The 22,659-nt window shown below is 54.0% G+C and overlaps 2 protein-coding genes across 2 annotated transcripts; one reads left to right on the forward strand and one right to left on the reverse strand.

The window, feature by feature from the left end:
* Positions 1 to 1,427: 1,427 nt before the first annotated feature.
* Positions 1,428 to 7,031, forward strand: CLBA1 (clathrin binding box of aftiphilin containing 1; the record flags this gene model as incomplete). The annotated part of the gene is made up of 5 exons (XM_080707241.1): positions 1,428 to 1,433; positions 1,772 to 1,917; positions 2,862 to 2,991; positions 5,223 to 5,339; positions 6,867 to 7,031. 5 exons carry the CDS (start codon positions 1,428 to 1,430, stop codon positions 7,029 to 7,031), a joined length of 564 nt encoding a protein of 187 aa, XP_080563367.1.
* Positions 7,032 to 12,072: 5,041 nt separating this feature from the next.
* On the reverse strand, positions 12,073 to 12,768 carry CDCA4 (cell division cycle associated 4; the record flags this gene model as incomplete). The annotated part of the gene is made up of 1 exon (XM_080708138.1): positions 12,073 to 12,768. One exon carries the CDS (start codon positions 12,766 to 12,768, stop codon positions 12,073 to 12,075), a length of 696 nt encoding a protein of 231 aa, XP_080564264.1.
* Positions 12,769 to 22,659: the final 9,891 nt, after the last annotated feature.

Below are 22,659 nucleotides of genomic sequence, written 5' to 3' on the forward strand. Positions count from 1 at the left end.
AGTGGTGACGGTTTGGGATGGACAAGGATCTGCCGCCACAGGCCCCTGCCTCTGTGGGACGGGACAGCCTGCAGCTGGGAGCCAGAAGGGGGCCTTGCGGCCAGCTGTCCTGACCCAGGCGAGCTCAGCAGTGTCTGGGGGGAGTTTGAAAGCTTCCGGGAATCTTCAGCCCAGCCTGGATTCTCTCTGCCCCTTGAATTGGAGAGACCTCCAGAACTTCAGCCACCGGGGACCCCTTCTGCACCAAAAGAGCTCGGTTCTCCACGGCCGCACCAGGGAGGATCCTGGGTGACAGGAACCGCTGCTGACCCATCTTCAGAGGTATTTCTGCTACTTGGTACCATGTTGAGTGGGAAAGTCTCAGAGACCCCGCGTACTGCTGTCCTGGTGGGGTGGGGCTGCGGGCCTTTGGGGTCCTCTTCTCTCCCACCTTTCATCCCTTACAGTGGGGCAGGCATCCCATCTCCCCTAGGCCAGGAAGGGAGCAGGTTGTCAGGGAGGCCAGCCCAGGTGGGGCCCCTAGGCGGGCCATCTTTCCCTGCCCACTCCCCATCAGCAGGCACATGGGGCAGGAATGCTTCCTCTGAACCCTGAGTCAGTTTCTAAAGCCCCACAATCACAGTGAGCCTCAAGGGACGCTGGGGGAGTGCCCTGGCGTGGGAGCCCAGCCTCACCTGCAGCCTCAGCGGACGCCCGCGGTGCCTGCCTCTGAGCCAGGCTCCCTCCCTCCAGCTCTGAGCCCCTCAGCTGGCTGTGTTCTTCCTTCCGTTTCTCCTTTTTCCAAATGGTTCATCCAACCAACAGAGAACTAAAGATGCATAAAGCCAGTAAGGAAGGAAATAGAAGGTCATTCAGACAGCTAGCTTGCCTGCTTTCTTTCTTTCTTTCTTTCTCTCTTTCTTTCTGCAGTACTGTTGACTGAACCCAGGGACATTCTGCCTCAGAGTGACACACCTATTTTTTATTCTTTATTTTGAAACAGGGTTTTACTAAGTTTCAGAGGGCCTCACTAAGTAGCTGAGGCTGGCCTTGAACCTGCAATCCTCCTATCTCAGCCTCCCAATTGTTGGATTACAAGTGCGCCACCAGGCTTGGCTAGACAGACTGTTTTCTAAATCAGAGTCCTCCTGTACCTGGAACTAGGCCCACCCTCAGCAGAGTCAGCTCTGCTGTGACACTTGTTTGAAGCCACGTCTTCAGTGCGAGCGATACACTAGGGAACACTTGAACATAGCAGGAACTTTGCAAGCAGCACCAGGTGAGCATAGAGGGCCGCCCCTGGCTGAGGTGGCACGTGTGGGGATCCATGAAGCGCACACCACCGCACCTCAGGACTGCCAGCACTCCTTTTCCACGAGTCCCTGATAGCTCGTGCTCACGCTTGCCGTTGTGTGACACTCCACAGCGTGGAGTGTTTAGAAAGCGCCATGTCGGCGGGCGTGGTGGCCCACACTAACACCAGTACTTGGGAGGCTGAGACAGGTGGATCTCAGCAAATAGCAAGACTCAACCTAGCGAGACCCTGTTTCAAAATAAAAATTAAATAGGGCTGGGGTGTGGCTCAGAGGTAGAACGCCCCTGGGCTCAATACCCAGCAGTGTGCACGCGCGCGCGCACACACGCGCACACACACAGACACAGACACACGCGCCAAGTGACGGCAACCCTGATCACAGGATCAGGCACAGAGTTTATTTGTACCAAAGCCAGTTGTTTGGAGAAGGCCGCCCGGTGTCTGCATCTCTCCTGACTCGGGGATTCTTCTTTCCAGCCTGTCTTCGGCTCTGAGGACACATTCAGGTTTGCTTTTCCACAAGTCGCGGTCGAGCAAGGCACCAGTGATGTTCCTGCCTTAGACCATTTCTTAGACACAAGCAGCGAAGAAAGCCCTGGCCTCGCATCTGCGCCCAGACTGTGGTAATGAGCAGGGTTGGGGCCAGGCGGCCTCTGCACGGCCGTGTCCCCAGGGTTACTCGGCAGGGCTTAGGCTGCACCAGCGTCTGTGTTCACCTCCGGAGGGGCACTGTTCCTGGAGCCCCTGTGGGCGCACAGGCAGGCGCACAGCAGCGGGAGCCGGCGGCCTGGGCAGCGGGCCGGGTACTTAGCTGAGTCCTGTCCCTGGGGCAGTGGCACACAGGGCACCAGCGTGCTCCAGCACTGCCCCAAGGCCCAAGCTCCCAGGAAAGTCAAAGTCCGGCGCAGCTGTGTGCAGTGGCCATTCTGTAAAGTGCTTTTACAGAGTCGGAGTGAGGTGCTCCCCTCCTTTGAGCCTGCACACGTCTGAGCGGCGTAGGTCAGATCTCAGCCCAGCGCCTGTCGCAGTGGGCCAGGGTGGCTGTGTGTGTGTGGGGGGGCGCTCCTACCAAGCACAGTCCCTAGAGAGCCCGATGGTGCACTGCGGGGTGGTCCTGGGGCTCGGTGCCCCCGGGACACTGACCTGGTGGCAGCTGGTGGAGCCACCCATGGGAGACGGAGGATGGGGGCTTTGGGCTGGAGCAGGACGCTGCTGGCACGTTCTGAGATGCTGGGGTGCTTGGGAGGGGACTGACCTTCCCCGTGCACCAGGGTATGAGCATCAGGCAGCACCCCGGCCCCACGGCATTGGCAGCCACGCTGGCCACACGCGCCAGGCGCTCTCCCAGCACTCCGACCTCTGCCACACTGTGCGCCTCTGTTTTGTAGTCAGCACGGTTGAGGCCCTCTGAATGAACCCAGAGCACGTGCCTGTGCAGAGAAGGGAGGCGGAGGGGGTGCTGGCGGCGAGTGCCCAGTGACCGTCGAGGGCGCTGCTCTGAGTCCCTGTGCCTTGAGGCCGGGCCTTGCCTGGAAGGCTTCCCTTTCAATGACGCTGTCTTCTCCAGCTCCGAGTCTAGAAGACTCTGGAGAGCCCTTCAGAGCACCGGCACCGTGCCGACTTCACGATGCCTCTGGAGCGACTCTCGCTGCCAGCAGAACCTCTTTGTCGTCCTTGGCATAAATGCTGCCCAGAAGGTAAGGTGCTTTCAGGGGTGGGTCGTCACTGGGGCCTGCCGGGCTGCAGCCACAGCGTGAGACCCCGGGCCCGGGAAGGAGTAGGGAGAAACCAGGGGTGTTCCTGAGGTGTCAAGGCCTCTCCGGGGGACTGGCGGGCCGGCATGGTGGTGCGGGCCAAGGCTGTGGCTGCTTGTCATGGGCAGTGCTTGGACAGCTGCGCGGAGCTCCTGCAAGAGTGTGCCGGCAGCCGTGGAGTCGGCGCTCAGGGCGGGGTGCATGTGGACAGCCACCAGCTAGTGTGGTGGGCCGCCAGGCGTCCTGCACCAGGGCAGGAGAGGGGAGAGGGCGAGCTCTGGTGTGGACACAGAACCCGAGGAATTGGGTGAGTGCAGAAGGAGAGGTCTCAGCAGTGCGGAGCACGGCCTGGTGTGCTCCCGGGAGAAGCGTCGGGAAGAGGGTGATGGGCGCCTGGCCCTTGGTGCCCAAAATCAACCCAGGGCCCACAGAGCCCAGGGCGGAGGAGGGGCAACCGGAGCCAGGTCGACACAGAGGCATAGCGGGCAACACAGCCTCACGCCCCACTTTACCAAGAAAATGTGTTTAGCCGGGCGTGGTGGCACACGTTTACAATCCCAGCATTCGGAGGCTGAGACTGGGGGATCATGGTTCGCAGACAGCCTCAGCTACTTAGTGAGGCCCTCTGCAACTCAGACCCTGTTTCAAAATAAAAAATAGGGCAGGGGGTGTAACTCAAAGATTGAATGCCCCTGGGTTCCACCCACAGACAGACCCGCAAAAAAAAAAAAAAAAAAAAAAGCCGGGCGTGTGGTGCACGCTTGTAATCCCCGCGCTTGGGAGGCAGAGACAGGAGGATCGCGGGTTGGAAGCCAGCCTCGCTGGCTTAAGAGACCCTGTTTCCAAATAAAAATATATTTAGAAAAAGGTGTCTGGGAGTGTAGCCTGGAGGTAGAAGGGTTTCCAGGAACCCCAGTATCGAAGAAGAAGAAGAAGAATGTGTTTAAAGGCCAGGCGACACACTCTCAGCAACCTAATGAGACCCTGTTTCCAAATAAAAATAAAATAGGGTTGGGTGTAGCTGGGAAGGGGAGGTCCCTTCTTAGCAACCAAAAGAGCAAAGATCTTTTTTCCATTCTTAAGTATCATGGAAAATTTTAAACACAGAAACTCAAGAGTGCTGTCAGGGAAGGCAGGCGGATCGTCTGGCCAGGGGTGAGTGAGGGTCTGGAAGGCCGGCCCTCCCCAGGGAGCTCAGCCTGCCTGGTGGAGCAGGGAGCAGAGGGCAGCAGACGCAGGGTGGGTGAGTTCCTGGGTGGGGGGCTGGGGGCAGCGGCAGGGGTAGCCTGTGATGACGTTTCTTTTTTTGTGTGGTTCTCGGGATGGAACCCAGGGGCATTCTACCTCCAAGCTACACCCCAGCCCTGGTTTTTATTTTTTATTTTGAAACAGGGTTTCACTGAGTTTCAAAGGGCCTCACTAAGAAGTTTCTGTGGCTGGTCAAGAACCACAATCCTCCTGTCTCAGCCTCCCAAATACTGGGATTGCAAGCGTGCCCACCACACCCGGCTTATGATGTTTCTCTTGAACACTGTCGTGGTCTGTTTTCTGTTGCTTTAGTAAAATACCTGAGACCAGGTCATTTATGAAGTAGAGAGGTGAATTTGAGCATGGTTTTTTTTTTCTTTTTTTTTTGGTGGTACTGGGGTTCCTGGAAGCCCGTCTACCTCCGGGCTACACTCCCAGACCTATTTTTACATTTTTTTAAAATTGGAAACAGGGTCTCCTAAGCCAGCGCGCACGGCTGGCTTCGAACCTGCGCGATCCTCCTGTCTCCGCCTCCCAAGCGCGGGGATTACAAGCGTGCGCCACCACGCCCGGCTTGAGCATGGTTCTGGAGGCTGGAGGCACTGGTGCCTGAGGCGGTGAGACCCCGCGAGCTTAGCCTGGGTCAGGCTCCTCACAAAGCCATGGTGCCCTCATCCAGCCCCAGGCAGCTCCCAGGCCCACCTCGCAAGCCATCAGGATGTGGGCTTTGGGATTTGGTCTCCACACGGTCACCTCTTGGGGACACCCCAGGCATGTGCGGAGCAGCACGGGCAGCCGGGGCACTGACCGAAGTGTGTCCAGGACTCAGCTGACTGCGAGTCGGGAGTGCAGCGTGGTAAAGGGCTCAGGTGAGAGGGAAGCGAGAGAGAGCGACCGCATCGGCTGTGACAAGGCTTGTTTTTCAGAGTCTGCCCCAAACCCAGGGTCGCGTTCTGGAAGGTTCCGGCCTCAGAGAACCTGAAGACCTGCTGGCAGTCAGTAGCTTCCGCCTGCACCACTGCAAGGCCCTGATCCAGACCAAGGTGAGCAGAGCACCAGAGAGGCCGGGAGCGGCGGCCGGGAGCAGTGGCGTGGCCGGGGCCTGGGTCTCAGTCCCGCCGCTTCCCTCCTTCGCTCTGGTGGCCTTGGGCAGAATGGCCTTTCCTGCTCTCTAGGGCAGACAGGCACAGCACGGCTGAGGGCCACGCACTGAGACTGCGCCCACGAGACCTGGCCGGCGGGCCTGAGAGCTCCCAGCGCACTGTGTGAACCCCGTAAGGGGTCGTGGCTGGCAGTCCATGACTATACGCACGTATGTGTGTATGGTGCATACCATATATGCATATGTATAATAGAGCGCAGGCTCCCAGCGCACCTGTGCGGCGGGCAGAGCGCCTGCAGGCCTGAGGCTCCTGCAACCCAAAACTAAAACTAAAACAAAAATGTTTTTTATAAAAAGGCTGGGGGTATAGCTCAGAGGTAGAAAGCCCCTGGGGAAAGCCCACAGTACCAAGATAAATGAGGAAAGAAAACAGCTGTGGATAGTTTAGTGTTAGAGAGCCCCTGGCTTCAATGCCCAGTACAGGTTGGGGGTGGCCCGCCCACCATGGTCCTAAAACGGAAAGAAAGCGAGCCTGCTAGCTGGGCGTGATGGCGCACACGGGTAACCCCAGTACTTGGGGCTGAGTCAGGAGGATTGCAGGTTCACCGCCAGCCTCAGCTCCTTAGGCCTTCTGCAACTTAGACCCCGGTTTAATAATGAGCTGGGCGTGGTGGTGCACACTTGTAATCACAGCATTCAGGAGGCTGAGACAAGAGGATCGCGGTTCGCGGCCAGCCTCAGCTACATCGTGAGGCCCTTTACAACTCAGTGAGACCATGTTTCAAAGAATAAAAAATAGGGTTGGGGTGTAGCTCGGAGGTAGAATGCCCCTGGGTTCCATCCCCAGTGCTTTAAATAAATAAATAAATAAATAATTAATAGTGATCACCAGGCCTGGTGGCACACGCTTGTAATCCCCGCGCTTGGGAGGCAGAGACAGGAGGATCGCGCAGGTTCGAAGCCAGCCACGCGTACTGGCTTTTAGGAGACCCTGTTTCCAAATAAAAATGTAAAAATAGGTCTGGGAGTGTAGCCCGGGGGAACCCCAGTACTACCAAAAATAAATAATGAAAAAATAGGGCTGGGGGTATAGCTCAGAGGTGGAACGCCCCTGAATTCAATCCCCAGTGCCCCCCACATTCAAAGCTAGTCTAGCCAGGGATGGTGGCGCACGCTTGTAATCCCAGCATTTGGGAGGCTGAGACAGGAGGATAGCAGTTTGAGGACAGCCTCAGCTACTTAGTGAGGTCCTTTGCTTCCCAGTGAGACCCTGTTTCAAAATAAGGAATAAAAAGTAGGTCTGGGGGTTCCACCCCCCAGCCTGCTGCGGGGAGGGCCGGTGGGGAGGCCAAAGGGGAGCGGGGAGCAGGCTGCAGCTGGCGGCTGTGGGCTGTGCCATAGCTCGGCTGAGAGGGCACACCGAGGTGCCTCCGTCGCGGGCACTTGTACTGACCACTGCCCTCCTCAGCTTGCAGGGACACCCAGCAGTGGACAGGGCAGCCTGATTACCTACAGCCTCTTTCTCAAGACACCTCTACATGGAAGTGGGCGTTACATCACCGTTCCACAGAAAAAGAAGATTTTCACTCCACGGAACCTAAAAGTGGCATTCTTTAATAAGGATATTTGCTAACACCGGGAGTACTCTGCATCCTTAGGAAACGTTTTACATGTTCTTACTGGTCTGGTTTGGTACCACAAACTGGAAACTGTTTTGAATGGAGCTGTTTCCCAAGTCCACGTCGGTGCCCGGGATCTGTCAGAACCTCCTGTGCCGCTGGCCCATCTCAGGTCTGAGTGGATGTGTGGGTGTGCTCCAGCAAGCCAGCAGGCAGAGGCGCCTGCGTGACCCATCCTGGCTCAGCTGACCCACGTGTTCAGGAGGAGGAGACCGCTCCGAGTACACCCGGGAGCCCTGCCGGCCCGGGCTTCCTGGGCACTGCGTCCCGCCAGTGTGAGCACCCACGCCCGCCCCCTGGCCCGGCCCAGCAGCCTCGAGGGCAGGCCTTTCTCGAGTGGGCTGGAGGCCCGGTGGGCAGGTGGGCAGCTTTCCCTGGCTATGTGCCAAGGCAGTTGTTTTCTTGCAAGGGCAGAGCCAAGCCACAGCACTGACTTTTGTAAAATTTTACTTAATAAAAGGGTTTGGATAAGCCTGCATTTTGCTGACTCATTCGCTCTGCAAGGACTGCTGCTGAAGTCGTGTCGCAGAGGTGGCCTGGGCCAGGGGCTCGGGCGCAGCCATGCAGGGCAGTTGGCACAGGCTGGCTTGCCCACTATTGCTGTCCCAGTACAATCCACCGGGGCTGCTTTACCTGGGAAGTGCCCGCTTCCCTGCCAACTGACCCAGACAGCAGAACAGTTCAGACAGCACAGGCAGGGAGGAGGGAGCTGGTAGGCACTGCACACACCCGGCTGGCCCCAGCACCCGCCAGCCATTCCAACACCACGCGAGAGGCCTGGGGCCTGCAACAACAGGCACTCAGGTTTCTCCCTTTCTTTCCTTCTCTCTCTCTCTTCCCTTCTTTCATTCTTACTTTTTTTCTGGTGCAAGATGTCTAGGAAAGCCTCCTTAGTTTTTCAACTAGAAGACAACATGGAAGTACTCAGCATGAGAAAGCACAGCTTCTGGGCAGGTGCGGGCAGAGCCAGCTTTGAAGGCTCTGTGTCTGGATGAAGGAGCTCCAGCTCCTCAGCAGCAAGAAAGTGGTCTGACTAGAAACTGGACCAAGCCAGCCGGGCGTGGGGCTCACGCTTGTCATCCCAGCCTTCGGGAGGCTGAGACTGGAGGATCGTGGTTCATAGCCAGCCTCAGCTACTTAGTGAGGCCTCTGCAACTCAGTGAGACCGTTTCAAAATAAAGAATAAAAAATAGAGCTGGGGGTGTTGCTCGGAGGTAGAATGCCCCTGGGTTCTATCCCCAGACCCACAAAAAAAAAAAAAAAAAAAAAAAAAAAAAAAAAAAAAAAAAAAAAAAAAATGGACCAAGTCATCCCAGTACTTGGGAGGCAGAGACCAGAGGATCACAGGTTCAAGGATAGCCTCAGCAGTGTAACAAGGCTCTCAGCAACCTAGTGAAACCCTGTTTCAAAAGAAAATAGGACTGGGGGTGTAGCTCAGTTAGAATGCTCCTGGGTTCAACTCCCAGTACTAAAAGGAAGAAAGAAAAAAAACTGGACACAGAACCTGGAGAGATATTTCTCAGAAAACCAAATGGCCAGCAGGACTTGCCACAGAGGAGCCTCCACACCACTCAGGGAGGAGCAGTTACAGACAGGGAGGCATAGCGCTCCCGGCGTCCTAGCGCCTGCACCAAGAAAGCCTGCCCCGGCTAAAATTAGCCTGCTTGACTTTTCAACTTTTTTTTTTTTTTTTTTTTTTGATGGTACTGGGGTTCCTGGAAGCCCTTCTATCCCCAGACTACACTCCCAGACCTATTTTTATATTTTTGTTTGGAAACAGGGTCTCCTAAGCCAGCGCGCACGGCTGGCTTCGAACCTGCGCGATCCTCCTGTCTCTGCCTGCCAAGTGCGGGGATTACAAGCGTGCCCACCACGCCTGGCAACTTTTCAACTTTTAAAAACCTAACTTACCTCCCAGACAAAAAGGGCTGCGAGGCCTTGTACACAGCACACTGCACTCACAGGGGCAATCTCCAGGGCTCCTGCCAGTGCCCTCTAGTGGTTGGTCCCCACTTTGATACCTATGTGTATATAAATGTGCATGCCATTTAAACTAGTTAAAAATCAAATGCTGAGCCGGGTGTGGTGGCACATACTTGTAATCCCAGTAGGCTGAGACAGGAGGAGGACAGGTTCAAAGCCAGCCTCAGCTACTTAGTGAGACCCTTCCTGTTTCAAAATAATAAAAACAGAGCTGGGGTATATCTCGGAGGTAGCATGCCCCTTAGTTCAATCCCCAGTAGCATAAAAAAAAAAAAATCAAATGCCTACCCCCCCCAGGGTGAAGAAGTCAGGGCCTGGCTGGAGCCCCCATAACACTACAGAAATTTGAGTTGTTGGAATTTATATTTCTGCAATATATATTTTGTAACAAAATTATTCAACACTTGGGAAATTTGTTCCCAACCAATTAATTTGTGTCTACATATTTAAAAAAAGATAACTACATATGATTAAACTTGGCAAGAAAAACTTAGTAACCACTCTGCACAGGCAGAATAAGCACCTTCCTCTGTGAGCCTGACCAATTCAGCAAGCCGCAGAAGGGAAGAAGGCACTGCCTGATGGGCCCTCAGCTTTGCCCGCTAACAAAGCCCACGCTTCAGAGCCTGGGTCCCGCACGGCCCAGAGCAGAGCCTGGGACGAGCTCATGGCTCACACCCCTGCGGGCCTCAGAGACGGGCGGGCCGGTGTGCTGGCGCACATCTGTGATCCCAGAACGTGGCTGACAGGAGGATCGCAGGTTGGCCAGCCTCAGCAACTCAGACTCTCGGCAACCCAGGGGCACTGTTTCAAAGTAAAAAAAAAAAAGGGCTGGGGCGTAGCTCAGAGTGAAAGTCCCTCCCTATGACCACAGCCACACACCTGTGTGTCAGCTTACTTTCCCAAGCAAGCATCCTGAAGTCAGCCTGCCCTGTCAGGTCTCATTCTCTGCAGAGTTCACTCTTAGAGCCGGCCTCGCTGCTGGTGAAACTGAGAGCAAGTAATACTTAGAACACAAAGTATTACTTTAGGGCTATCACTGTAATCACACACCCTTTAACTCCCCCAACGAAAGACACTTTCAGATTAGGAGAGGCTGGGCATGGTGGCGCACACCTGTGATCTAGTACTTGGGGAGGCCGAGGCAGGAGGATCGCAGGATTGCTGTCAGCCTCAGCAAGTAGTGAGATTCTCAGCAACCTAGCCAGACCCTGTTTTAAACCCCAAAGGAAAAAATGGGCAGAGGCTGGGGACTGTACCCAAGGGTAGAATACAGCTGGGTGGTTCAGTCTCCAGGCGTTCTCTCTCACACACATGGAGGCCAGGAGGCCATCTGTGGGTAGGATGCAGATGGGCTCATCTGCAGCCTCGTGGCTGGTGCCCCAGGGCCTGGCACGTCACCTGCCCCAAGCCAACACCCCTGGACCTGGGGCAGGTGACAGATGCAGAACAAGGTAAAGGAAGTTTTGCTGAGGTCAAGAAAACAAATGTAAGCCGGGCGTGGTGGCACACGCTTGTAATCCCAGCACTCGGGAGGCTGAGACTGGAGGATTGTGGTTCGCAGACAGCCTCAGCTACTTAATGAGGCCCTCTGCAACTCAGTGAGACCCGGCTCCAAAATAAAGAATAAAAAATGGGACAGGGAGTATAGCTCAAAGTCAAATGCCCCTGGGTTCCATCCCCAGACCCGCAAACAAAACAAAACAAACAAAAAAAAAAAACAAACAGTCCACAGCCTACTGAGTGCACCCAAGGGGAGTCTTCCTTCCCTGCATCTACAGAGGACCAGGAAACTGAAAGGCTGCTCGGGGGTACGCACCGCGGTTCCCACAGGTGTCCATTCTGTGTCAGGTAGCTTTTTAATCAAGAGAGTGAGGTGCATGAGCGCAAACACCCTCTTAGGCTCCAAGGTGTTTAGTCAGAAAGCACAGGAGCGCAGGAAAGGCAGGGTGGGGTGGGAGCCTGGCTTGAACATGAGCCACCATCTGCGGGCTAGGCCACCCAGCTCACTTCTGAGGACCAAGGGAACATAAGTGACACGAAGTCAGGTTTCTTTCGTTCCAGACTTAAGTTTAACCATACGATTTTGTTCCAGCGCTGCCGTAGAGGGCGCTCAGGCAGCACATCAACAGTTTCCAAACATGCATGCGTCGGGCACGGCAGCCCACGTACCTGCTCTACAAGGGCACTTGCCAGCCACCCCAGAGCAGGCCACGCTGCAGGGCTGGCCTCCTGTCTGAGGCGCTGCAGTCTCCGAAGACTTCACACCCCTGGCCTTCACCATCAGTGGGATTTACACATAAATAGGCATAAATAAAACCCTCCATCTACACAGAAGTCTGCAAGACATGGCTTAGAGTAGATCCTGGGAGGAAGTGTGCATGGCTCTCCTTTTAATTGCGCTCTGTAACAGAACACCAGAGAATGTTCATACGTAAAGCTCAAGTGGAAAACCACAGTACATTTAGCTATTGTTGTAGTGAAGCTTATCCTTAAAAAAGTCTCTATTTATACCTTAAAAAAAGAATCATACCAACTGCAATTGTTTAGACTATATAAAAGTCTAATGTAGCAGCAGAGGATGTCGATACAAAAAATATACTTTTAAGAAAATAGCTGAAAAAAATCTAGAGATAAAGTATAAAAAGTTTAAAAAAATATCTTAAGACAAAATATTGCCCAAAACATATAAAACTTAATTTTAAAAGTTCACCTATCTAAATTTAAATTTCAATGGGGTTGGCTGCAGTCTGTGGCTCCCCATCCTCCACAGCAGCAGCAGCCAGGCACACGAAGAGATGCTACCCAGCCAGGGCTGAGATTGGCGGACAGCTCCTGGTGCCCAGGAGACCGTGCCCGGCCTCCCACGGGGCCGGTGCCGCCCTGGCTAGCGGCAGTCTGTCCCAGGGCACTCTGAGTCAACCTAGAGCCGAGCAGGACCAAGTGCCCCACGCATCTGTGGGCTCAGAGTACATGATTAGCTCTTCGGGCACAATGCCTTCCCACGGCCCCTCAGGTCTCCACCAGGATCTCCACCACATGGTCCAGCTCAGCCAGGTCAGACTTGCAGCTGGAGCTGGGAGGCGAGGCTGCTGCAGCAAAGCCCTCCAGCCCGTCACAGAGGCCGGCCTTGGTGCTGCCCATCATCCCTGTCAGCACCGTGTCCAGGTCATAGTAGGAGCTGTCCACATCGGAGAACAGCTCCTCCACCGTGCTGGGGGCTTTGCTCTCCAGGGTCTCAAATATCTGATCCAGCGACTTCTGAAAGTTTCCTCTGTTTTCTCGAGGGCTGTCCACCTCCCATAGGCTGCTCTGCGGGTTCCTTGGTGCCACAGCAAGTTCAGGCCCCTGGCCTGCTGGGTCAGGAGCAGGGTGCTCCCCTGCCGGCCCCCTCGCCGAGCGACACAAGATCTCCGTGGAAACCAGGCGGTCCAGCGGCGCCCGGCCTGCACTTTGGGGTGCTGCCGCACACCACGCACCATCCCGGCTCATCTCCTCCTGGATCTGCCGGACCGTGTTGGCGATAAGGACCGAGCGGCAGAGGTTGGGCTCCACCAGCATGTGGCAGAGCTGGAGCTTGACCAGGGACATGTCCAGGAGCGACTGCCGCTGCAGGCTGTAGGAAGGGGCAGTGCCTGAGCCAGCGAGGGCACCCTCCCCGTCGTCGTCCTGGTCGGCACCCTTCCTCTTCAGCCCACGTGCGAACATCGTGCCCTGTGGAAACCAAGGAAGGTGTCATTGAGTGCTGGTGTTGCCGCAGGCCAGCAGGCAGAGAAGGGGCACTGCATGCAGCCAGGAACGGCCTGCGGCTCCAGACACAGGCGTGGCTATGTCCTGCCCATAAAGCCCTGAGCACTATTCTCTCAACAAAAACAGAACAGCAGAAACACATGCACACACATGTGCACTGGGGCCTGAACCAGGCACTCTACCTGAGCTACACCCCAGCCCTGTTTATACTGTTTCCAAACAGAGTATGTCTAGATTGCAGAGTCTCATTGTGATGCTGAGGTTGTCCTAGAACTGGTGACCCTCAGGTCTCAGCCTCCCAATACTGAGATTACAAGCTCGTGGGCTTTTATGTACCATAAAATTCTAGCCCAACTAGAAATACATATATTTTACGAGCCAGGCTACAAATCAGTCCCCAAAGCCCAAGTGCTGGTGCCCATGAGAGTAGAGGGACTTTGTGGGAGGGAGGCACAGAAGCCGGGGCCACAAGGGGCTGCGGCAGGTGCCGAGGCCAGCGACTTTCCGCAGCCGACTTACTGTGCGGTCCTGGCTGACAGTCACTCCCCGCTGCAGAAAGGCTGCTTCTTTCCCTCCTGGATGCACACTAGCCAAGTACTGTCACGTATGGCAACCCCAGCAATGCAAGGAGGGCGAGCGCAGTTGAACTTCCTGATCACTGGTTCTACAGTAGACCCTCAGGGGAGGAGAGCCCCAGCATGTCCAGGGTGCCCGCACCCCTGGGACTCCAGGCTGCTTCCGTCTGACCTGCTCCTGGGCCCAGCTCAGCTGTCCTAGAGTCCACTGGGGCACAAGCCTGAGGCTCAGAGCCCCACAAGCATCCCACTAGGGCTCCCCACCCTAGAGCACAAAGCCAGGCCACAGCCATTAAGTCATTCTCCTCACGTCTGTAATGTTCACAAATGCATTTGCTTCAAATAATTTGTTTGAAAATAAATGAACAAATTAATTCAGTCATGTACAGAGTTTGTATCTTTAGGATTTATTCTTTCTTTCTTTTTTTGGTGGTACTGGGGTTCCTGGAAACCCTTCTACCTCTGGGCTACACTCCCACACACCTATTTTTTATATTTTTATTTGGAAACAGGGTCTCTTAAGCCAGCAAAGCTGGCTTCAAACCTGCAAGATCCTCTTGTCTCCGCCTCCCAAGAGTGGGGATTACAAGCGTGCCCACCACGCCCGGCAGGATTTATTCTTTCTTTAATCAGTCAGGCCAGGTGCAGTGGCGCACACCTATAATCCTCGTACTTGGGAAGGCAAAGCAGGAGAATTACAGATTTGAGGCCAGTTCCAGCAACATGGTGAGACCATGTTTCAAAATAAAATAGGGCTGGGGTCTTGGTAGACCTCCTCTGGATTCAATTCTTAGTACAAAAAAAAAAAAAAAAAAAGAAAAGAAAAGAAAAAGTAAAGCAGCCCAATGGCTCCCTGTGGCCAGCATGCATGGTCAGCTCAGTGGGGCAGGAGATCCCACGGCCAACCACCCCTCCCAGGACCCTGCAGCTGCAGGCACACTCCAGCAGGATCTATTCTGGAGCAAAGAAAGTCCTTTCTTCTGACTCTGCCTTCAGTGTCACAGGTCTCACCTCCTGTGCATGTAAGACTCTTAAATTTTATTAAGTTGAACTGGGAGTGCACTGCCTGCCAGTAATCACAGTACTTGGGAGGCTGAGACAGGAGGATCGCAGGTTCAAGGCAAGACTTTGTTATCTTAGCCAGGCCTTCAGCAGGCTAGGTCTTCAGTGAGACCCTGTTTCAAAATTAAAAAATAAAATAGAGCCGGGCGTGGTGGCACACGCATGTAATCCTAGCATTCGGGAGGCTGAGACTGGAGGATCGTGGTTCATGGACAGCCTCAGCTACTGAGTGAGGCCCTTTCCAACTCAGTGAGACCCTGTTTCAAAATAAAAGAATAAAAAATGGGGCAGAGGGTGTGGCTTAGAGGTAGAATGCCCCTGGATTCCATCCCCAAAACCACAATAAAATAAAATAAAATAGGGCTGGGGTTGTAGCTTGGAGGTAGATACCCCTGGGTTTGGTCCCCAGTACACACACACACACACACACACACACACACACACACACACACACCTTTTTTTTAATTAAATTACCTCTTGGGCATCTATTCCAAAGGAAAAAAAGCAAGGTTCAGGTGAAGACACACTGAAGAACGCCCACAGCGCTCTGCTGCGAACCCCCATGTGGAAACAAGTCCTTTCAGCTGGGGGATGGGTAAAGACACTGGTCCAGCCACATCATGCTGTCCTGTCCCTAAGCAAAATGATGCCCAGGGCAACAGGGAGGGCTCCCACAAGAACCATGCAAGGGAGAAAGCCTGTCTAAGAGGCCACGTCTGTGTGAGCCCACTCACAGGACACCCAAGCAAGGATGGCCTCTGTTGAATGTGCGTGTCTGGGACCAAGTTGGCATGAAGCCTGCTTCTACTGGCCTACAGGTGTCAGGGCAGGGGTGGGGGCACAGGCCCTTCTGGCTGGCCTGGCCTGGGGGCCAATCCTGGTAGCCACCTTGAGGCTGCAGCCCGAGTTGCCTGAGCCTGGCCACAGAGGGATGACGGCAAGCCCTGCCTGGCGTGTTGGGCTGGAGAGCCTGGCTCCCAGCTCGAGTCAGCTACTTCACACCTGCCTGCCTCCACCAGCTGCTGCGGCGCACAGGACAGCCAGGAGCAGCAGTCCGCCCTGTCTCTACTGCAGTCCTGCCCTCAGGTCTCCTCCAGGCTGAGCACTAAAGACAGGGCAGGGGGTGTGGGGCCGAGGAGCTGACACTGTGGGAGGCAGAGCCAAAGACAGTAATTGCCCCTTTAAGCACTCAGGGACCCCTCCTCCTGCTCTGAGAGGCACCTCTGAGGCCAGCGTGGTGGGCTGAAAATGCAGACCTCCAGATTCGGATGAGGGCTGGGGCAGGCAGGGCCGGCCAGACTCTGGCTGACACATCCTGCCTGACCACTGCCAAGCAGTCTCTTGGTACTGGGTGTTTTTGTTTTGTTTTCATAGTATTAGGGACTGAACACAGAGGCACTCTACCATTGAGCTACTGCCCCAGCCCTTTTTATTATTTTTTTAAATTTTGAAGCAAGGTCTCACTAAGTTGCCCAAAGTGGCCTCAAATCTGCCCTTAGTCCCTGCATCTCTGGGACTGCAGCCATGCACCACCATGCCCTGCTGTGTACTGGATTTGTCCTGTGAATCAGCACCAACAACTTCTATCAAATTCACTTTGAAACGCTTCATCCAAGAAAAATAGGGAAGGGAGGGCAGAGCAAGTCGGGAAGGTGCCCAGGCCTGCAGACTTGGTGACGGTTTCCCACCCCACTACTGTCTGCTTGAGACTGTTATAAGCAGTTGCAAAAGGCTGATTCTAGATACTTTTAGTCCTCAGAAGGTCAGGACCATCTTAAGCCTGGAAGCAGGTTCAGGGGCGAGTTGAGGGAAACTTGTTTGTCTTCTTCCAAGACAAAACCTGCCAAAATACTTAAACAAAGGTAAATATGACATGCTATTCTGGATCTCACTCCAACCAGAAAACACGGCGACCACTTAAAGAGCAACACCCGTGGGAAGTTTGTGAGCAGACGTATTTCCTCCAGCACTGAGAAAACGGCTAGCTCGGCCCTGTGGCGGGGTAGACACAAAGGCGGGAGAGGACAGATCTCTCGTCTGAACAGGGCATCTCCCGGAAGGCCCTCAGAAAAGCCGTTTCCCCGGGACCCTACTTTGGGGAGAAAAGCTGTTCAAAGTGTCTCCGGTGCTTTTCCTAGCTGGGCCTCCGGGCGCAGGCAGGTCTGGGGGGGCAGATCCCCTCCCTCCCTCCCTCCCTCCCTCCCTCCCGACGCGGCCCCTCGGGCGGCGGCGAGCGGGGGGCGCGTGGGACCGAGGGCGAGAACCGGCCCGGGGCCGCCGCCGCCCGAGGGCGCTGGCCGGGGGGCCGGCGGGCGAGCGGACAGGCCGAGCGCGGCCGGGAGCTCGGGGCAGAGAGCAGGAGGCCGCAGAGCCGGCCGGGGGCGGCCGCGAGGGGGCCGGCGGTCCCGGCGCGGAGGAGGAGGCGGCGGGGAGGGCGGAGGGGGCCGCGCGCTCGGGCCCGGGGTGGGCTGGGCCCGCCCGCCCGGGCCTGCTCACCTGCGGCCAGCCGGCCGGCCGCTCCGCTCTCCGCCGGGGCCGGTCAGCGCCCACAAAGGGTCGCCATGGCGCCGCCGCGCGCGCGCCGATTGGCCGAGCACGGGGCGGGGCTCCGTTCAAACCCGCGCGGGGCGGGGCCTCGGCCGCAGCGGTTCCCGCGCGCCCGCGGCGGCCGTTGGGCTCGCGCGCTTAGCCCCGCCCCGCCCCGTCTCCGCGCGCCGGGCCCCGCCCCGACTCCCAGGTCTCCTTGCGCCCGACCCCGCCCCAAGCCCCGGGTCTCCACGCGCCCGGCCCCGCCCCCGGCTCCCAGGTCTCCACGCGCCCGGCCCCGCCTTCGGTTCCCAGGTCTCCGCGCGCCTGGCCCCGCCTTCGGTTCCCAGGGCTCCGCGCGCCCGGCCCCGTCCCCGGCTCCCAAGTCTCCGCGCGCCTGGCCCCGCCCCCTCCTCCCAGATCTCCGCGCGCCTGGCCCCGCCCCCTCCTCCCAGATCTCCGCGCGCCTGGCCCCGCCCCCTCCTGCAGGAGGAGCCCTTCCTTCGGGGCGGGCGCGGTCTCCCAGGAGAACGCGGGCCGCGGAGGTCGCGGTCCCGGAGGGGCTTGGCTTTCCTCTGACCGAGGTGAAGAGAAAGAAGGGCAGGGACAGAGTGCGCGAAGACAGTCGTGACTGAGAATGTGCTGGGGAGGGAGAGCAGTCCCGATTAGGTGCTGCAGGACGCAGGAAAAGGTCATAAGGCTCGGTAAGTGACAGGAAAAAAGTTTCCTAGCCATGTCCCACACGGAAGGTCCAGTTCCTTAGGTGACCTGCGCGTGGAACCAAAACTCTCATGTGGACAGAAAGTGGACAAAGAAATACAAAGTTCTTAAGCAGGTGGCAACACATTCGGCCTGTTGAAATAGCCAGCAGATGGGAGCTGTGGCGGAGGCCACTTTCCACCCTCCAGATTGGCGGAGATCAAAAATACTCTGAACGTAAAGTTGTCCCACAGACCCCACTCTCTCACCCAAAATGTCCAGCATTCAATAAAATACTAACAGGCATGTCCGGACACAAGACCAGAAAAGCACAGGAAAACACCAGAATAACAGATCCATGGGTAACCTGATATTGAAGTTGTCAGGTTTTCTTTTTTCCCTTTTTTTTTTTTTTTTTTTTTTTTTTTTTTTGGTGGTACTGGGGGTGGAACCCAGAGGCTTTCTACCTCCGGGCTATACTTCGGATCTATTTTATATTTTATTTGGAAACAGGGTCTCACTTGCTGAGACCTCACCAAGTAGCTGAGGCTGGCTTCGAACCTGCGCGATCCTCCTGTCTCAGCCTCCCCAACCCCAGGCTGGGATTACAAGCGTGCGCCACCACACCCGGCTCAGGTTTTCAAATAACAGTAATCATTGTGTTCAGGAAAACTGATAACTAAGACTTTGAATGTATAAGAAAAAAAATAAGACTTAACCGGAAGAAATAGTACAAATATCTTTTTTTTATTTCCGGTACTAGGGATGGAACCCAGGGGCATTCTACCTCAGAGCTACACCCCCAGCCTGATATTTTTATTCTTTATTTTGAAACAGGGTTCACTCAGTTGTAGAAGACCTCACTAAGTAGCTGAGGCTGTCCGTGAACCATGACCCTCTGGTCTCAGCCTCTCAGTCTCCCGAATGCTGGGTTTACAAGCCTGGCCACCACGCTCGGCTCCTTTTCTTTTTTTTTCCTTTTTTTTTTTTTTTAAAGAGAATTTCACTATGTTGCCCAGGCTGGCCTTGAACTCCGGGTCTCAAGTGATCCACCAACCCTAACCTCCTAAGTAGCTGGGACCACACATGGGTAGCATCACACCCAGCCACACATCTTACAGGAATTTTCTCCAACTTATGCTACAGAGTCAGCATAACCTTGGTACTGAAACTTGGAAAGGACAAGAAAGGAAACTCATAGGCTCGTCTCTTGTGAGCATACTTTAAGATTCCAGTATTTGCCAGGTGTGGCGGCATGTGCTTGTAATCCCTGCGCTTGGGAGGTGGAGACAGAAGAATCGTGCAAGTTCAAAGCCAGCCTCGCTGGCTTAAGAGACCCTGTTTCCAAACAAAAATATAAAAAATAGGTGTCTGGGAGTGTAGCCCGGAGGTAGAAGGGTTTCCAGGAACCCCAGTAACACACACACACACACACACACACACACACACACACACACACACATTCCAATATTAGCAAATCAGAGTCAGTAAAATACAGAAAAAATCATCACAACCAATTTGGACTTTCCCTAGCAATGCCAGGTTGGCTTAACATCCCAAAATTTACCAACACATTTTACCACAACAGAATAAGACAAGAAAAAATAAGTATGAAACCAGTAGCCATAGAATAAGCATCTGATAAAATTCAACATCCTTTCATGATAAAAATCCTTAGCAAATGGGATATACAAGTGCAGCCTCAGGATAGTCCATAAGACTGCTCCCGCTTCTGACATCAACTGCAAGCTTGAGGGTCCCCAGGACCATCCCAGACTTTGAAGGTTCCCTAGAGAGAGTGTGTTAATATTGGAAAAATGCTCTGGTATTAATTTCCAAAATGTAAAAAGCAGTCAGAGCCTGGGTGCTACTCAGGCAGGGAGGGGCAGCAGTGTTACACGGCAGAGCTCCCCCCTCTATCTCTGCGCCTTGTTCTAATGATTAAACTCTGATAAGAATGTAAAGGAAATTACAGTCTCTAGCATGAGAAGCCCTAGAGAGACAGTTGAAGCCTTTAGCCCTAAACATTCATAGAGGCCATCAGCGTCTGTGTTTACCCCCTCTCCTTTGTGACCTGGGTACCTGGGTATAGGAAAGGTGAGCTCCACATACTGCTTCAAAGGACCCAGAGTTGATGTTCAACCGATACATACCACTACAATAGAGGTGGAACAAGGTGGATTATTGATCTCTGCACTTAGTGCGCTGTCCACAGACAGCCACCACCTGGCAAAAAAATTACTAGCCCATTGCCTTGGTAATGCTAATAAGAACATACCAATACAAAATCTGTATTTAAAAGCTGAGAACGGAGAGGGGGACAGAGTTCCATTTTCAGGTCTCCAGTGTTCCTGCCAGGCACGCTGCTTTTTCTTCTCTTTCTATTTCCTACTGATTTTGTAATAATTGTCAAAGCTGCACTAGTTTTAATTTCCCTATTCAGCAAATTCTAATTGAATAGAGGAAAAGAGCCCACGGCACCATAACAGCCCTAACAGGACTCACAAAACTGAAAGATGTCGTGCTTGTTTGTCACCATGGTTAAAATCAGCCAATGGAAGTGGTGCAAGGGGCAGGGTGCAGGAGTGGTCCAAGCACTGAGGACAGCAGTCTTTTCCCAGTTGAACTCGGAGTGAAGTAGAACAGAAAATAAATAAATAAATAGGGAGCCAGGCATGGTGGTGCACGCTTGTAATCCCAGCATTTGGGAGACTGAGACAGGAGGATCATGGTTTGCAGACAGCCTCAGATACTTAGTGAGGCTCTCAGCAACTTAGTGAGACCTTGTTTTCAAATAAAGTATAAATAGGTCTGGGAGTATAGCCCGGAGGTAGAAATCCCCTGGGTTCTACCCCCAGTACCACAATAAATAAATAAATAAATAAATAAACAAATAGAAAAACCTAGAAACTTCAAAATCTTTATTTTCACAATTAAGGGTCTGTTTGTTTCCCCCCACCCCCAGTACTGGGGATGGAACCCAGAGGCATTCTATCTCCAAACTACACCCTCAGCCCTATTTTTTTTATTCTTTATTTTGAAACAGGGTCTCACTGTGTTACAAAGGGCCTCACTAAGTAGTTGAGGCTGGCCGAGAACGTGCCCGGGTTCTCACGTCTCAGCCTCCCTAATGTTGAGATTGAAAGTGTGGGCTCCTGGCATGGCCTGCTTCTTAAGCAAATATCCTCAATATGCCCACATCTGTAATCGTAAAGGCTTCTCTCCCCACCTAAGATTTCTAAAATGTACCAGAATTGGGAAGAGGCATAAAAATGTATTAATGTGCTGGTATTGGGAAATTGCTTTGATAATTTCAAAAATGTAAAATCTAGTCAGAGCTCAGGTGCTGTGCAAGCACTCAGGCAGGGAGGGGCTGCAGCGATTACAAGGCAGAGGTCCTCTCTGTCTTTGCCCTTCATTCTAATCACTAACCTATAGTAAAGGCCTTAGAGTCCACTGAAGCCTTTAGCCCTAAAACTACAATAGAGGTAACTATTGTAGTGCCTGTTTACCTCCTCTCCTCTGGGATCCAGCCTGGGCATAGGAAAGGTAAACTTTGTGTGCGGCTTCAAAGCACCCTAGCTGATGAGCAACCAATACTGCCCAATACAATAGAGCCGAGGGCCAGGTGGATTCTTGACCCTTGCACTTAGGAAGTGCACTGTCCGGAGACAGAGGCACCACCTGGCTAAGGAATAAGTAGCCCATTGCCTTGGTAACACTGATGAGACAGATACCAATACAAAATCTATTTAAGGGTTGAGGTCTCCAAAAGGGGATGGAGTTCCATTTTCGGGCTCTCCAGCATGCAGGTAGGTCAGCATGCTGCTTTTTCCTTCTCTATTTCCTACTGATCTCTTTCCTACTGATGTTGTAATAAAGATTTGTTAAAGCTGCACTGAGCTGCCTGTTAGTTTTAAATTTTCTATTCAACCAACCTTAGTTGAATAAGAGAGAGCCCCACCATTCAGACCGTAACATAAAATGCTACTGACAAGGGACTGATGAGGAGGTGAAGCTCAGGTGCCACCAGCCATCTGGTGGCCTGAGGAGCCCGCCAGACCCCACCCGCGTGCCCCTGCTCAGCCCCTCCAGTGGCTCCTGCCATAGCCTGTGATACCCAAAGCTGCTTTCTCCCTCTCAAGATGGCCTGTGTTCTCCCTTGAATGTGTGTCCCCACTTTCCTAAATACACCTCCTCTTTGTCTCTGACGGTGTGTGCTGAGATTCTTTTCTGCCGTGGAAGGGAAGGGCCCGCCGATCCTGAGTTCCTAGGCGAGGGATCAACCCATCACCTCTGACCAGAGCATCCACCAGTGAGGCTCACCAAGTGGGCTGCACGCAGGGTGGGCCCTGTCTCCACCTCCAGAGAGAGGTGCAGCTGAGGTTTCAAGACCCAAGGCCTTGAATTCCAGCACTGGACCATGGGGGTGGCTCCAGGCCCCGCAGAAAGAGACTCGTTCCTGGAGATTGGAGAGCACCACTCAGGTCCTGAGGGCAAATGGCAGACCTCACTTTGACCAGGGTGAACTTCTTTACCTCCAGGGATGCCTTTGTCTGAATAGTGTATTCACAGAACGCCTAGAGGAATGCTCTAGTGAACGGGAGAAAGGTGCGGGGACCAGGGCTGTGAGATGCATGCTCCTGCGCCCACCGGCTTTGTGCTGCAGGAAGGAGAGAAAAGGAAAGGTGTCAGGATCGGAAAGGAAGAGCTAAGATTGTCATTCATCCCAGAACGCAAGATTTTGAATTTCCAGACGAACTTCAAATTAATGTAAAATTAGGCATGATCACCAGATACATAGTCAGTACAAGAACATCAATTCTATTTCTCCAAATAAGTAACAAGAGCTGGCCTGGTGGCACACTCCTGTCATTCCAGTACTTGGGGCTGAGGCAGGAGGATCGCAGTTTGAATCCAGCCTCGGTAATTTAGCAAGTCCCTCAGCAACTCTATTTCAAAATAAAAAAAAAATAGAACTGGGGAT

Source organism: Muscardinus avellanarius, assembly GCF_963383645.1.
Source record: "Muscardinus avellanarius genome assembly, chromosome: 12".
NCBI lineage: Eukaryota > Metazoa > Chordata > Mammalia > Rodentia > Gliridae > Muscardinus > Muscardinus avellanarius.